Source organism: Salmo salar, chromosome ssa12 (assembly GCF_905237065.1).
Source record: "Salmo salar chromosome ssa12, Ssal_v3.1, whole genome shotgun sequence".
NCBI classification, from domain to species: Eukaryota; Metazoa; Chordata; class Actinopteri; order Salmoniformes; family Salmonidae; genus Salmo; species Salmo salar.
Window position 1 is genome coordinate 32,002,104 of NC_059453.1, and position 15,476 is coordinate 32,017,579.

Sequence of the window (15,476 nt, forward strand, 5' to 3'; positions counted from 1 at the left end):
GAAGAAAGCGCTGGAGTTTGTTCGTCTTACAAATAAATACGGAGCTTTATACATGTAATGTATCACGTAGGGAAAGGGTCGTACATTTCATAGTGACGTCAATTCCCTGTGTGTTGCAGCGAGATTTATTAAAGAATAACACCAAAGGTTGTTTACCACAGCTACATCTGACTATGTTTAGGACTACGATATTAATTACGTTTCGAAACCTCAAATCTCGCTGTACTAAAAAAAAATGATGTTGATTTATACACAGCAAGCCCTTGATTGATCGGGAGAGATTGGCGTGTGCCGCTTTGCCTCACAGCACTAAAACTCACATCCGAGTAGGCCAAGCAGAAATCAACACGACTCCATAACCATTGAGCCACTCGCTGTCTGGGAGAGCTGCTGACCTCAGCAAACTATTACGACCAGTCGGACAAAGTTGTTTGGTCACAAACGCACACACACGCAGGCAGGCAGGCACACACACACACTGATCTGTTTCACCTGTCTTTGTGCTTGCCTCCACCCCCCTTCAGGTGTCCCTCATCTTCCCCATTTTCCCCAGTGTATTTATGCCTGTGTTCTCTGTTTGTCTGTTGCCAGTTCGTTTTGTTTGTCAAGCCGTCCAACGTTTTCCCCCTTGCTCCTGTCTGTTTCTAGTTCCTGTTTTATAGTTTTTAGGGTTTTGACCATTCTGCCTGCCCTGACCCTGAGACTGCCTGCCGTTCTGTACCTTTTGACTCTGATCTGGATTACTGACCTCTGCCTGCCCTTGACCTGTCGTTTTGCCTGCCCCCTGTTCTAGTAATAAACTTTTGTTACTTCGACACTGTCTGCATCTGGGTCTTCCCTGCAACGTGATACACACGCACACACACAATCTTGTACAACTAACCTTGTGGGGGGACACAATTCAGTCCCATTCAAAATTTCGCAAACCCTTACCTTAACCCTAACCTTAAGCCTGACCCTAACCTTAACCCCAAAACCTAACCATATCCCTAAACTTAACCCTTGTTCCTAACCCTGAACCTAATTCTAACCCTAACACTAATTCTAAACTTAACCCTAAACCCCCTAGAGATAGCATTTGGCTAACTTTTTGTTTGTTTACTATTCCTGTGGGGACTTCTGGTCCCCACAAGTATAATTAAACACGTCCACACACACAGCCAGAGAGGCTGCTGGGTGGATTTCAGGGTTCACCTACTATGCTCGTGCGCTCAAACACACACAAACACACACACAGAGAGAGAGCTGCTGGCATAATTTAACTAGAGCATCGGGCCCACTTCTCATGCTCTTACCTCATGCCAAAATGCATACTCACGACTACCAAAACTCTCTCATCCCTCATTCATAATTGGATTTAAAAAATACATGGCGTGGGCATCGGCTGTTATCTGGTGTCAGTTTGAGTCAAGAGGCTTGCCACTCTTCCACTTGCACTCTCCCTTCTATCTCACTCCCTCGTTGTCTCAGTGCCTCCCTACGATCGATAGTTAACCTCAACGCAGAACCCAACCAGTACAACAGCAATAATAAGCTGTTGACAGCTGGGCTGGTGCATACTGTATATAGAAGATGAGCTGGTATGAGCGTGGTGCTGTATGCGTTCTAGTTGGTGCTATTTGTTGCCGAGCAGAAAAGTCTGCCAATGGTGTGTGTCAGATAGACGGCACTGAACATGTATGTGTGTATCTGTATGGGTCTGCCTCTAAACATGTGTCAAATCAAATCAATTTATTTGTCACAAGCGTCGAATACAAGTGTAGACTTTACCGTGAAATAGTTACTTATGAGCCCTTTCTCAACAATGCAGTTAAAATGTCAGAAAATTACCTTTTTTTGGGGATGTACAGTTGAAGTCGGAAGTTTACATATACCTTAGCCAAATACATTTAAACTCAGTTTTTCACAATTCCTGACATTTAATCCTAGTAAAAATTACCATTCTTAGGTCAGTTAGGATCACCACTTTATTTTAAGAATGTGAAATGTCAGAATAATAGTAGAGAGAATGATTTATTTGAGCTTTAATTTCTTTCATCACATTCTCAGTGGGTCCGAAGTTTACATACACTCAATTAGTATTTGGTAGCATTGCCTTTAAATTGTTTAACTTCGGTCAAACGTTTTGGGTAGCCTTCCACAAGCTTTTGGGTGAATTTTGGCCCATTCCTCCTCCTGACATAGCTCCTCCTGACATAGCTGGTGTAACTAAGTCAGGTTTGTAGGCCTCCTTGCTCACACACACTTTTTCAGTTCTGCCCACACATTTTCTATGGGATTGAGGTCAGGGCTTTGTGATGGTCACTCCAATACCTTGACTTTGTTGTCCTTAAGCCATTTTGCCACAACTTTGGAAGTATGCTTGGAGTCATTGTTCATTTGAAAGACCCATTTGCGACCAAGCTTGAACTTCCTGACTGATGTCTTGAGATGTTGCTTCGATATATCCTCATAATTTTCCACCCTCATGATGCCATCTATTTTGTGAAGTACACCAGTCCCTCCTGCAGCAAAGCACCCCCACAACATGATGCTGCCACCCCCGTGCTTCACGGTTGGGATGGGGTTCTTCGACTTGCAAGCCTCCCCCTTTTTCCTCCAAACATAACGATGGTCATTATGGCCAAACAGTTCTATTTGTGTTTCATCAGACCAGAGGACATTTCTCCAAAAAGTACGATCTTTGTCCCCATGTGCAGTTGCAAACCGTAGTCTGTCTTTTTTATGGCGGTTTTGGAGCAGTGGCTTCTTCCTTGCTGAGCGGCCTTTCAAGTTACGTAAATATATGACTCGTTTTACTGTGGATATAGATACTTTTGTACCTGTTTCCTTCAGCATCTTCACAAGGTCCTTTGCTCTTGTTCTGGGATTGATTTGCACTTTTCGCACCAAAGTCTCATCTCATTCCTGAGCAGTATGATGGCTGCGTGGTCCCATTGTGTTTATACTTGCATACTATTGTTTGTACAGATGACTGTGGTACCTTACCTTCAGGCGTTTGGAAATTGCTCCCAAGGATGAACCAGACTTGTGACGGTCTACAATTTTTGGCTAATTTCTTGGCTGATTTCTTTTTTCCCATGATGTCAAGCAGGGATGCACTGAGTTTGAAGGAAGGCCTTGAAATACATCCACAGGTACACCTCCAATTGACTCAAATTATGTAAATTAGCCTATCAGAGGCTTCTAAAGCTATGGCATCCTTTTCTGTAATTTTCCAAGCTGTTTAAAGGCACAGTCAACTTAGTCTATGTAAACTTCTGACCCACTGGAGTTGTGATACAGTGAATTATAAGTGAAATAATCTGTCTGTAAACAATTGTTGGAAAAATTACTTGTGTCATGCACTTTCCAAAACTAGAGTTTGTTAAGTGGTTGAAAAACAAGTTTTAATGACTCCAACCTAAGTGTATGTAAACTTCCGACTTCAACTGTATGTGTTTTTGGTTGTCTATGTGTGTTTGTGTTTCTCAGAATGCATTTATGCCTGTGTGGACTTCAAAAGGAAGACCTGTCATGTAATTCTCAATGGATGGAGAGAGTGTGTATTGTTACTGCTGTGGTGCTGTCCTTTTGTATTGATGCCTCCCCCTCCCCTTCCATCATAGGATTAGACAGGATTGACAGTCTGGCCGGAGACTGAGGGATGTTTTACTGACCTATAGGGGATTAACTAACTGTGTGAGTAACGAGCAGAGAGACACGTCAGCAGCATCTAATAAGCAGCCATAATGGACTCAAACACAGGTCGTAAACCTTAGCTATGATAACACACTGATACATGTATATTATACACACACACACGTACGCACACACACACTCACACACACACACACACACACACACACACACACACACACACACACACACACACACACACACACACACACACACACACATACTTGTGTCTCTTGAGCGAAAGCCCCATGTGCTGCTTCATCTGCTGCATGCCGTGGTAGTCTGTGTAGATGAGGTCAAAGGGCAGAGGTCCTGTCAAGGGGCAGCTCCCTCTGCCTGGGGGCACCCCGAGAAATCTATTAGACAGAAACACACAGAGCAGAGGTTACATGAACTACTGTACGGTTCAAACACACAGAGCAGAGGTTACATGAACTACTGTACGGTTCAAACACACAGAGCAGAGGTTACATGAACTACTGTATGGTTCAAACACACAGAGCAGAGGTTACATTAACTACTGTATGGTTCAAACACACTGAGCAGAGGTTACATTAACTACTGTACGGTTCAAACACACAGAGCAGAGGTTACATGAACTACTGTACGGTTCAAACACACAGAGCGGAGGCTACATGAACTACTGTATGGTTCAAACACACAGAGCAGAGGTTACATGAACTACTGTATGGTTCAAACACACAGAGCAGAGGTTACATTAACTACTGTATGGTTCAAACACAACGAGCAGAGGTTACATTAACTGCTGTATGGTTCAAACACACAGAGCAGAGGTTACATTAACTACTGTACGGTTCAAACACACAGAGCAGAGGTTACATTAACTACTGTATGGTTCAAACACACAGAGCAGAGGTTACATTAACTACTGTATGGTTCAAACACACTGAGCAGAGGTTACATTAACTACTGTATGGTTCAAACACACAGCGCAGAGGTTACATTAACTACTGTATGGTTCAAACACAACGAGCAGAGGTTACATTAACTGCTGTATGGTTCAAACACACAGAGCAGAGGTTACATTAACTACTGTATGGTTCAAACACACAGAGCAGAGGTTACATTAACTACTGTATGGTTCAAACACACTGAGCAGAGGTTACATTAACTACTGTACGGTTCAAACACACAGAGCAGAGGTTACATTAACTACTGTATGGTTCAAACACACTGAGCAGAGGTTACATTAACTACTGTACGGTTCAAACACACAGAGCAGAGGTTACATGAACTACTGTACGGTTCAAACACACAGAGCGGAGGCTACATGAACTACTGTATGGTTCAAACACACAGAGCAGAGGTTACATGAACTACTGTATGGTTCAAACACACAGAGCAGAGGTTACATTAACTACTGTATGGTTCAAACACAACGAGCAGAGGTTACATTAACTGCTGTATGGTTCAAACACACAGAGCAGAGGTTACATTAACTACTGTACGGTTCAAACACACAGAGCAGAGGTTACATGAACTACTGAATGGTTCAAACACACAGAGCAGAGGTTACATGAACTACTGTATGGTTCAAACACACAGAGCAGAGGTTACATGAACTACTGAATGGTTCAAACACACAGAGCAGAGGTTACATGAACTACTGTATGGTTCAAACACACAGAGCAGAGGTTACATGAACTACTGAATGGTTCAAACACACAGAGCAGAGGTTACATTAACTACTGTACGGTTCAAACACACAGAGCAGAGGTTACATTAACTACTGTATGGTTCAAACACACAGAGCAGAGGTTACATTAACTACTGTATGGTTCAAACACACAGCACACAGACAGAGAAGATGTTATATTAACTATGGTTTACATGGATCAGTTGGCTGGAGAAGTGTAGGAGATTTAAATGTGTTATTGTCACATACACCGGATAGGTGCAGTGAGAAGTGTTGATTTCCAGGGTCAGCCATAATAGTACGGCGCCCCTAGAGAAAATTCCGGTGAAGTGCCTTGCTCAAGGGCACATCGACCGATTTTCCACCTACTCAGCTCGGGTATTGGAACCAACTTTAACCACAAGTCTACCTGCTGCCCTGCTTGATGCCTGCATGGGGACCTGTTGTATACTTAGGACCATGAGTTTTCACTGACCACATGACCTTGACCAGGTCACCACAACCCTGACCAGTTAACACTGTGCCCTGGACTGTAGGGTCAAAAGTTGATCCTGGTCAGGACAAAACACCTTTGGTCCTGTACTGCATTCACTGTAAGTCACTTTGAATTAACCACCAACTCATTATCGTACTATGACGAGAGAAACGTTGAAGGCGCTTCCAAGCCCCCGAGCATTAGAGAAACACAATGAAACATCAATCAATCCGCTAGATGAAACGACAGCACTGTGTTGACGATGAGGGTGAAGCGCCGTTCAGTAGCGTGATCCAAACTGTATGAGTAGCAGATGGCCAGAACAGTGAGTGGGCAACAGTATCCCGAAAAAGAGGGAGATCTACACATCAAACGGTCAAAGGGGCACCGACCGGGGAGAAATGAGTCCGTTTCAGAGATGAGAGGAACGAGGGAGAGGACAAAAGAGGAGTGTGTGTCAGAGAGAGAGATGCAGAGAGACTCCCTGCCAGTGGGGGGTTTAGTTTTTGCATTATTAAGGAAGAGTGAGTGATAGTTGGAGCCCGTGAGAGAGAGGATGTGTGTGTCTGTGTGTGTGCGTGTGTGTGTGTGTGTGTGTGTGTGTGTGTGTGTGTGTGTGTGTGTGTGTGTGTGTGTGTGTGTGTGTGTGTGTGTGTGTGTGTGTGTGTGTGTGTGTGGTCTACTTCTGTGTGTCAGTGTGTGTGTGTCAGTGTGTGTGTGTACGGTCTACTTCTGTGTGTGTGTCTCTCACACACATTGCTCTCTCCACAGTACAGTGATCCTCCCATTGATTCCCCCACAACATTCTAAACTCCTTACCATTTAAAAATAAAAGGAATCTACCGCAACCCAAAACCCTTGCCTTCACTGATTTCTGCTGTACCCCACTGGGCGGAAGGATTCTCCTATGTTTCTCATGTCTTTCCCTCATCAATTTCCACTGTATCCATTTCCTCCTACTAGAAGTGAAGAAGTAGAGACTCCTGAGACCACAGGGCTGTGTCTGCTTTCACTCCCGTCACTTGACTCCATTTCCTTTTGCATCGATTGGCTAAAACCTCGGAGTTACCGTGCCGACCTAGTCCCTATTGGACAGCTGACCTGTGAGTGGTCTGGGTGAGAGATCTGAGGGGTTTTGTGTGTGTGTGTGTGTGTGTTGGCCCATCGTGACAGATGGAGACAAGGCTAATGGACATGGTGGGAGGTGGGCTACAGTCAATTTCCTCTCTCTACAGAACACGCTAGATTTGATTGAGCAGACCCTCTTATCCCGAGGGACTTACAATAAGTGCATTTGGAAAAGGAAGTTGATATGAATGACCGCATACTATAATACGAGCAAATAAAACACACACTCATTTGAAGTAACAATCCCAACGCTATAATGAAAGAGAGAAAGGGAGAGAGAGAGAGAAAGAGAGAGAGAAAGAGACAGTGTGTCTCCATGCATGTGTGTTTTTGGAGTTCAGACAGCAAACACTACACACACACACAGAGACACACACACACACACACATTTATTACCGAAACACACACACGATACAGACACAACATGTTCCTCTGGCTAGCTCATCTATTTCCCTACAGACTTAAGGACACAACTGTTGATTATACTATAAACACTGAAGCCTTTAACAAGCCTCTCACGCAATGCACAGCCCTTACAGCATGTCATGTGTTGGGATGAGAGGGTCATTTGTATGGAGTGAGACAGGATGCTGATGTCTATAACCTACTATCTCCAGGAACTGTTTTGCAGTAGATATAGATCTGAGAGCTCTTGTTAGAAAGAGGAGAGGATGTGTGTCTAATACTGTAAGTCTCTGTCTGACTCTCATCCTTGAGAGTGAGAGGAGATAAGGGTGGCTGACGTGTGTGTGTGCGTGTGTGTGTGTGTGTGTGTGTTTGCGTATGCCTATGCAATTTGATTGGATTTCTGAAAGAGGTTTCACCGTAGACAAGATGAGCTGCCACTGTCTCCCTCCTCCACCTCTTCACCCACACTCGTCCGTCCGGCCCTGAATGGCAGGGATGAGCCCTTCCCCCATCAAGAATCCCCCTCCTCATCCAACTAACATATCCCCCAACTCTCTCTGTCCTTCACATCGCTCACACTCCCATGTAGCCTATTTCACATAACAACCAAAGAAAAACTAAAGTACTGTTCTTTACTGTACTGACAGTTAAACACAACATTCCTGCAGTACTGCATGTACTGTATGTATTCAAATAAATCTACATTTTTTTCAGAGTATGAGCCTAATGGAAGACAGTGGCAATCTCTAGTGGAGGCTTTTACTGTAAAGTATTAAGACATGAAAGAGCATAAGCTTTAAGCTTTAATGATACATTACATAAGGCTGGTGGTACTGAGTCCAATAGGAGCGTCTGTATGTAGTGGGGTACATTTTGTTGAACACATTGTGTGGTGTGTGGGGGGAGGCTGTGTGTTTACAGTGTTGGGTTGTGATTTCTTGACTTATGAAATCATGAAATATACTTATTCATGTCACTGAGGGAGAGAGGGGAGTATATAACGTTTCCATTCTGTCAGGATATGTTATCGTTAGCCATCAGGGATCATATGGGAGGAGGAAAGACACAGTCTGGTACCAGTCACCATGACAGCTGTGAGTTGGGGAGGTGCGAGCACTTTGGGGCAGAGATCAGGTCAGATGAAGTGAGGAAGAACAGATATCACTAAGGATCTGTCTAGCAACAGAGATGTATTGGCTGTTCAGATGTAGGAGGAGGAGACTCAGCATAGGGGAAAGAGTTCAACTTTGCATGCGTGAGTTCCAAATATCTCTAACGGTCGCCCCAGCGTGAGTTTTTTTTATGCACTTGATGTTAGAACGTTCTCTCCATCCCAGAATGTGATTGTTACGCATCAATACATGTAATCCGTGCTGCCCACAAACCAAGGCACGCAGCCTGTTTTTAATTATAGGCTGTTTTCAATTTGTCAATTTCAAATTATTTTCAAACAAGTCTTTTATTTTCTAAGAACAGTTTGAATTGAGGTGTGTTCCGCCTCATTCATTCACATAAAAGTAGTATTTTTACTTTTGCGGACCAATTAATTTTTTTGACATTTCTGACCGGGACAAAATTCCCCAAACACTTCCCAATTGTTAGTGCAGTTCAAGTCTGCAGACATTTGCTCATCTCCCGTCCTGCACACACACGTTCACATTTTCCGTCTGTTGCCTGCATCGCAGCCATAGTTGTTTTCATTACCAATAATAAGTTTGGAAATGTGTGCGTTTCTATCAAAGTAAGTGCCTTATTAAGTTAAAATAGTTTATGCATGTCGTGTTATGTTGTTTCAACTGTAGCATAATATTTTTGTGTATATTCCTTATAACCGCGGACACGCGAGGTAACGTTACTCATTTCATAACCTTTATGGAGTTATACTCAATGCTTAGGTAGCTAGCTACATTCTTCTATTAGCTCTGGAAAACAATGCTAATTGCGTCAGAGAAGTATTAGCTTGCGTTGTATTTTGAAGCTACCCTGGCTTTATGACTCCCAAGTGGTCTAAGGCACAGCATCTCAGTGCTAGAGGTGTCACTACAGACACCCTGGTTCAAATCCAGGCTGCGTTTCTATCAAAGTAAGTGCCTTATTACGTTAATAGTTTCTGTATGTGATTTGCATGTGAACTGTATGTCCAATTACAAAAAATCCCTTGTTCAGTAATCATCTCACCTGTTAGATGGTGGTGAACTATGTGGCCATTGAGGGCTACGTTGATCAGATGGAAAAATATGTTCTTATACCACTTGGTTGTTTTCCAAGTGCATTCCACAAAGCTGTTTATCATGTCCGCCTTATCCACTGCCCCCATTTTGAAGTTATAGTCAAGCCCGCAGTCTGGTTTGATTTTTCTCTCTTCTGTCAGGTGGTCCATCTTCCCTGTGGCCGGCATGGTTGCTGTATGGACAGTGGCGAGGACATGGATGTCTCGCTTGTCATGCCACTTTACTGCCAGCTGTTGACCGTGCTCCTTGAACTCTGCCTCCCCTCTCTGCATCTTCCTGCATCCGAATACCGGCATCCCCTTCCTGTTTGACCTGACTGTGCCACAGGCCCCTGTGCTGTTGGAGAGCAGATGCTGGAAGAGTGTGGGACTGCTGTCCACATACAAAGTGTGTCCCTTGCTGAGATGAGGAGCCAGCATGGTCATCACCACGGACCCGGACACCCCAAGTGCCTCATACTCATCAATGCATAGGTCTTTGTATGGCACAATATTTCTTATTTTGTATAACGGGGTCATTTAGGATGGCAGTAGCATTGTTGACGAAATGCAGCCATAGCAGCAGAACAAGGAAGCAGTCTTGGGAAAAGAGGGTGGCAAAGAAGGGAGTTGCAAACATAGGATCTGTGCTCCAGTATTCTCTTAGTGAGTTATTATTTACTATCCCCATGAGAAGGACTGTCACCAGAAAGGTATACATTTCACTAATTGTGGTTGTCCCCCCTACTCCTACTCCTGGCTCTCTCTTCTCCTGTAGCTCCAAGGCATAACGATTGGTCTCTACTATGTCTCCCACCAGCTCCTCTGTCAGAAACAACTTGAAGCACTCTGCCTCAGATGGAAATGGCAAGGGGGGTTGCACTCTAGACTGGGACTCATCAAAGCGAACAGCAGGGCCAGGAGGGGTGAAATGGCTGGTGGCCTTCCAGCTACCACAGAACTCCTGTACTTCATCCACTGTCGGTCTGCCTCCATCACCACCAGCATCTTCAAAGGGACCTGGGACTTTGTCAGTGGACAAGGAGTCCTCAGATTCAGGGTTCTCAATGGCTGGGGCAGCTCCTCACTGTCACTGTCAGAATCTGATTCCTGACTTGCAGAATTTTAAGAAATCTCCAGAATTTCCGCATTTGTGAGTTGTCTCCTTTTTGAAAGACATTGCTAATGCAACAGTTTAGCTCACTAGCTACATACATAAACAACAATACTGAATGGCTCAGAGTGGGAGTGAGAGGTTATGTGATTGACTGCCGGCACATGCCATTTGTATCGATAAATCACTATCAGAAAATACTTTGTTTTGGTAATTATTTATATATTTACTGTTTTATTCACATGTTCTCAAGTACCAGTGATAAATCATGCATTCCGATTCTTGCATAGATTATAATGGGAACATATTATGTGTGTAAAATACTTTTTTGAAGGTTGTACTGTATGGGATTTTTTTTTTTTTTATAAAAAAAAATGTATGAAATGTATGCATTCACTACTGTAAGTCGCTCTGGATAAGAGCGTCTGCTAAATGACTAAAATGTAAATGTAAAATGTACTGATTATGATGAGCTAAGCTAATTCCAGCTATGTGTGGAGCCATGTTTGTTGACATACAATGCATTCTGGGTTTCACGTAATCGTCTGTCGGACCAAAGATGCTAGTACAAAATGAAAGGAGTAAGGGTTCACACATTTTTGAGAACTTCAGGAAGTGAATGGTGGGATGTGAACGATGGTAGACGACACACCCCTTCAACATGCATACTATAAACAGACCAATAAACAGAAAAAAATCATGGCGGCGCGCTGAAAGTAATCGTCGGATTACTTTCGATTTCTAGAAAGTGTTTTACTCAATTATTTCGATCAACGGTGAGCCCGTGATGTAATTCATTATAAATAGTAATTGCTATTAGCTAATTCATATTGTAGTTTATGTCAGCCGGGAGTTATAAAAATATGACCGCTTGTGTTGCGTCAATCTTTCCTCAGTTAGCGCTTGGACAAATGTAGCCTACATTTTTTCAGTTTGGGTGATTGTGTTATGCAATAGATACTTCTGTGAATATCTGAACATTGCATCCAAAAATAAACTGCTCACATTCTGGACATAACTTTGTAAGGACTGTGCTTGTGTAAATAGTTTCAGAAAAAAGTGTGGCCAGCTCAAATGCTGATTGTTGCATCATTCGAAACTGCCCGTTCTAAATAAGCATTTTAATAACACGGGTGTGATCGTACGCTTCAGGGACCACTGTAGAACGATCACACCCGTGTGATGGTACCTGTGAAAGGGTTAAATATCAGTGCTTGTGTGAATATGTTTTTGTCTAATGCAGCTGTATTGACCCAAAGGGCGAATAAACTTGGTTTAAGCTTTACTAATCATCCGTGAGTTTTACTAGGTTCATTTAGAACCTAACAGCAGTGTGTGTGTGTACAGTGTGTGTTTACGTGTTTGTGTGTGTGTGTCATACGTCTGTGCAGTAGAGTGGAACTTCTGTCTGTTTTGTTGTGTGAGTGTAAAGGCGAACTCTATCCTCCAGACTGGTTTGAGAACAGCTGTCCTTCATAACTCCATATAATATTGTAGCCTACATCAGTTTATTGGAAAAATTGGAAAGATGTATAAATGATGTGATGGCTATAGTCTGAGTTACTAAGCATCTGCACCTGTTCTTTTGAGGCAATAAAAGACAAGACAATGCGGAAAACATTTCACTTTGACTGTCTTCAGACGTCACCTTGAAAGTGTCTGCCCCTCCCTTTGAGTTGTATTGCCTCGAAAGTAAAATAATAGGTGAAAACATCGCAGCACATCAGACGCTAAGTGGAATAGGAAATAGAGGGTGTGCGTCCCAAATTGTACCCCATATGTCACGCCCTGATCTGTTTCACCTGTCCTTGTCTCCACCCCCTCCAGGTGTCGCTGATTTTCCCCAGTGTATTTATCCCTGTGTTTCCTGTCTTTCTGTGCCAGTTTGTCTTGTTCCAAGTCAACCAGTGTTTTTCCCCGTACTCCTGCCTTTGCTATTCTCCTTTTACTAGTCCTCCCGGTTTTGACTCTTGCCTGTTCTGGACTCTGTACCCGCCTGCCTGACCAATCTGCCTGCCTTGACCATGAGCCTTTCTGCCACTCTGTACCTCCTGGACTTGGATTTGGTTTAGACCTTTTGCCTGTCCACGACCATTCTCTTGCCAACCATCTGCCTCCTGTGTCTGCATCTGGGTCTCGCCTTGTGTCATGATACCATACTGTGGACTACTTTTGACCAGAGGCCTATGGGCCCGGGTCAAAAGTAGTGCACTAAAAAGGGAATAGGGTGACATTTGGGACACATACTGGGAGATTTACAGGAAGCAGAGCAGACAGCGTGTGAGGGCGGCAGTCCTCAATCAAACTAGATGATTTAGGAATCAAATCAATCCTGCATAACACTCTGATTCCATTTCCTGTTGTCTGCATTATCAGTCAAACCTGAACTGTTAATGATGAATATCATATATTATAATATGAATATCATAATATGACACATCCACGATGCATTGAGAAAAGGCTCCTGTCGGCTACAGAGCTGTGATCCTTTCTCATTACGCTCCGCAGGACTTCAATCAAGCTTTTGTTTGCCTTAAGATGGCTATCTGTCTCCAATATTTCCCATCCGTAACCACCTGCCCGGTAGGAAACTGGAGACGTGTGACGGAGACAGAATGGCCGCCGTAGGGGAGGGGGAACTTTAACTTTCTTTGCTTTGGTTCCATCCAGCCCCTTTCCCCAACCTCACTGTGTGAAGGGAGAAAAAATTCCCTGTAAACGGTAATATACTCTGCCTCTGTCATCCTTACCCGCACCTACAATCACATACCTTTTTTCACTCCATGGGGAGTTGAGTTGTAGCAGGGTGTTGCGTTCCCTCCTGCGTACGTAACAGCCAGTTAGCACAAAACAGAGCAACAGTCTTTAATACTTGTTCTTCATTCAGAAAGGCTAGCTTTTTTCTTGTTTTATTCCCTCGTTTCTTGGCAGCCGTTCAGCCTGTCAATGCCACTGCTGCGTGACTAACGTTGTCAGAATCATGCAAGAGAGGAAACCAGAGGAAAACGAGGGAGTCATTTGATTAATTTATCCCCCACCCTTACCCCCTTACTAATACCGATTATGATTCCAGGATGGCACAGTGAGCAACTGGCATTGCCAGGGTTGTTTGTGTAGAGCGGACATGTCGGTGGGCATGTGGTTTGAGTTACGACAAGCGAGGGACACAAACACACTCGTTTAAAATGAAATGGCAGAGTGCCAGGACACACATGTCCAATGACACTCAGGGGCACAGAGGCGCCCAATCGCCCAGCGTTCTCCTTTTCTCTGGGCTGGCGTCAAATCAGCAAGCCCCTATGACCGCACACTGTGACCACATAGTAGGCCTATGTGAAGAAGGGAGTGAGTTAGGCTTTGTTGAATACAGATAGGGGTAATATGGAGAAGTGCTCTGATGCTGATCATTATTCTGTGAGAATCCAAGGTCCCCAATGTCTACAGAGGTCAAACATCTCTCAGTACTTGTAAAACCTTGGATAATATCTACATTAAGTGAATTAAGATGGGGGTTGTTCTCTCTCTCTCTCAAAGCGGCCTATTCTCCTCTTCCTCTGTACTCAAAGAAGAAAGGGATATGGGTGTGTGTGTGTCCAGCTGTGTGTGTGAGGTTGTCAGCTGGCTAAGCGTCTGTGCAGGGCGAAGGGTCTCCTCCACAGTGGCAGCAGCTCAGGGTGATGAGATGAGCCGTGTGTGTGTATGAGAGAGAGAGAGAGAGAGAGAGCGAGTGTGTGTATGTGTGTGTGACCGACCGTGTCTGTGTCTGTGCGTGTGTGAGCAGCAGCAGGGGGGAGGGGCGCTCCCATCAGGCCTGTCAGCAGGCTGTCATATCGTCCGTCGACTAGAGGACAGGGTCATGGAGAGGGGGGGGAGTGGCCATGAAAGTCTGACTGTGACATCACTGTGGTATAGTGGGCTTTAATGTATATACATGTATCAGCCAGACTTGCATATGTGTATCGCATGTTTTCTCTCTCTCTCTCTCACACACACACATGCAGGCCCTATACGGACAAACAGGCGGATGCTGGAGCAGATGATTAGATAATTACATGAATGGTTTGAGTGTCTGATTGCTGCTCTGCTGTCTTCCCTCCCCTGATGGATGGTGTGATGAAACTGGATATTGTGGAACAAATCAGTGAAATGACATGCTTCTAATTGGTTCTAGTTTAGGCCGTGTGTGTGTGTGTGTGCAGCCATGCATGCGTGTATATTTATGTGTGTGTGTGTGTGTGTGCGCGGATGCATGTGTGTACCTCACTGCTCTCAAGTGTGTGTGTGTGTTTCTCACACAGCTCCAAACATCCAGTAAATCCCAGCTCCGAGCCATGACAGTGTGTCTGAGATAAGTGAGATGCTAAAGCCATTAACTCCAGCCAGAGGAGGAAGAGAGGAGCGCTAGATGAGTCAAAGAGAGGAGAGGAAATAGAGAGAACCTACTCCACCTCCTCTGTCAGAGGGAGTGAAGGGATAAACTGTCTGCCTGGTTCCTAGAGTAACAGAGAGGAGAGGAAAGAGAGAAAACCTACTCCACCTCCTCTGTCAGAGGGAGTGAAGGGATAAACTGTCTGCCTGGTTCCTAGAGTAACAGAGAGGAGAGGAAAGAGAGAAAACCTACTCCACCTCCTCTGTCAGAGGGAGTGAAGGGATAAACTGTCTGCCTGGTTCCTAGAGTAACAGAGAGGGCGAAAGAAAGAGGGGGCGGGAGGAGAGAAAGAGAATGGTGGAGACAGAGAGAAAGAGAAGGGAAAGGGGAAAGGGGAATGCATTCAACTGAAATGTGTCGTCTGCATGTAACCCAACC

The 15,476-nt window shown here is 44.3% G+C and overlaps 1 protein-coding gene across 3 annotated transcripts in view; it reads right to left on the minus strand.

Moving 5' to 3' along the window:
- The window catches only part of LOC106564922 (alpha-1,6-mannosylglycoprotein 6-beta-N-acetylglucosaminyltransferase B), a 145,452-nt gene that overhangs the window by 31,953 nt on the left and 98,023 nt on the right, over window positions 1-15,476 (minus strand). For all 3 annotated transcript variants that reach the window (XM_014131446.1, XM_045691265.1, XM_014131445.1), the window contains one exon: window positions 3,903-4,034. In XM_014131446.1, the coding sequence (XP_013986921.1) occupies window positions 3,903-4,034 (132 nt within the window). The remainder of the gene's footprint in view (window positions 1-3,902; window positions 4,035-15,476) is intronic.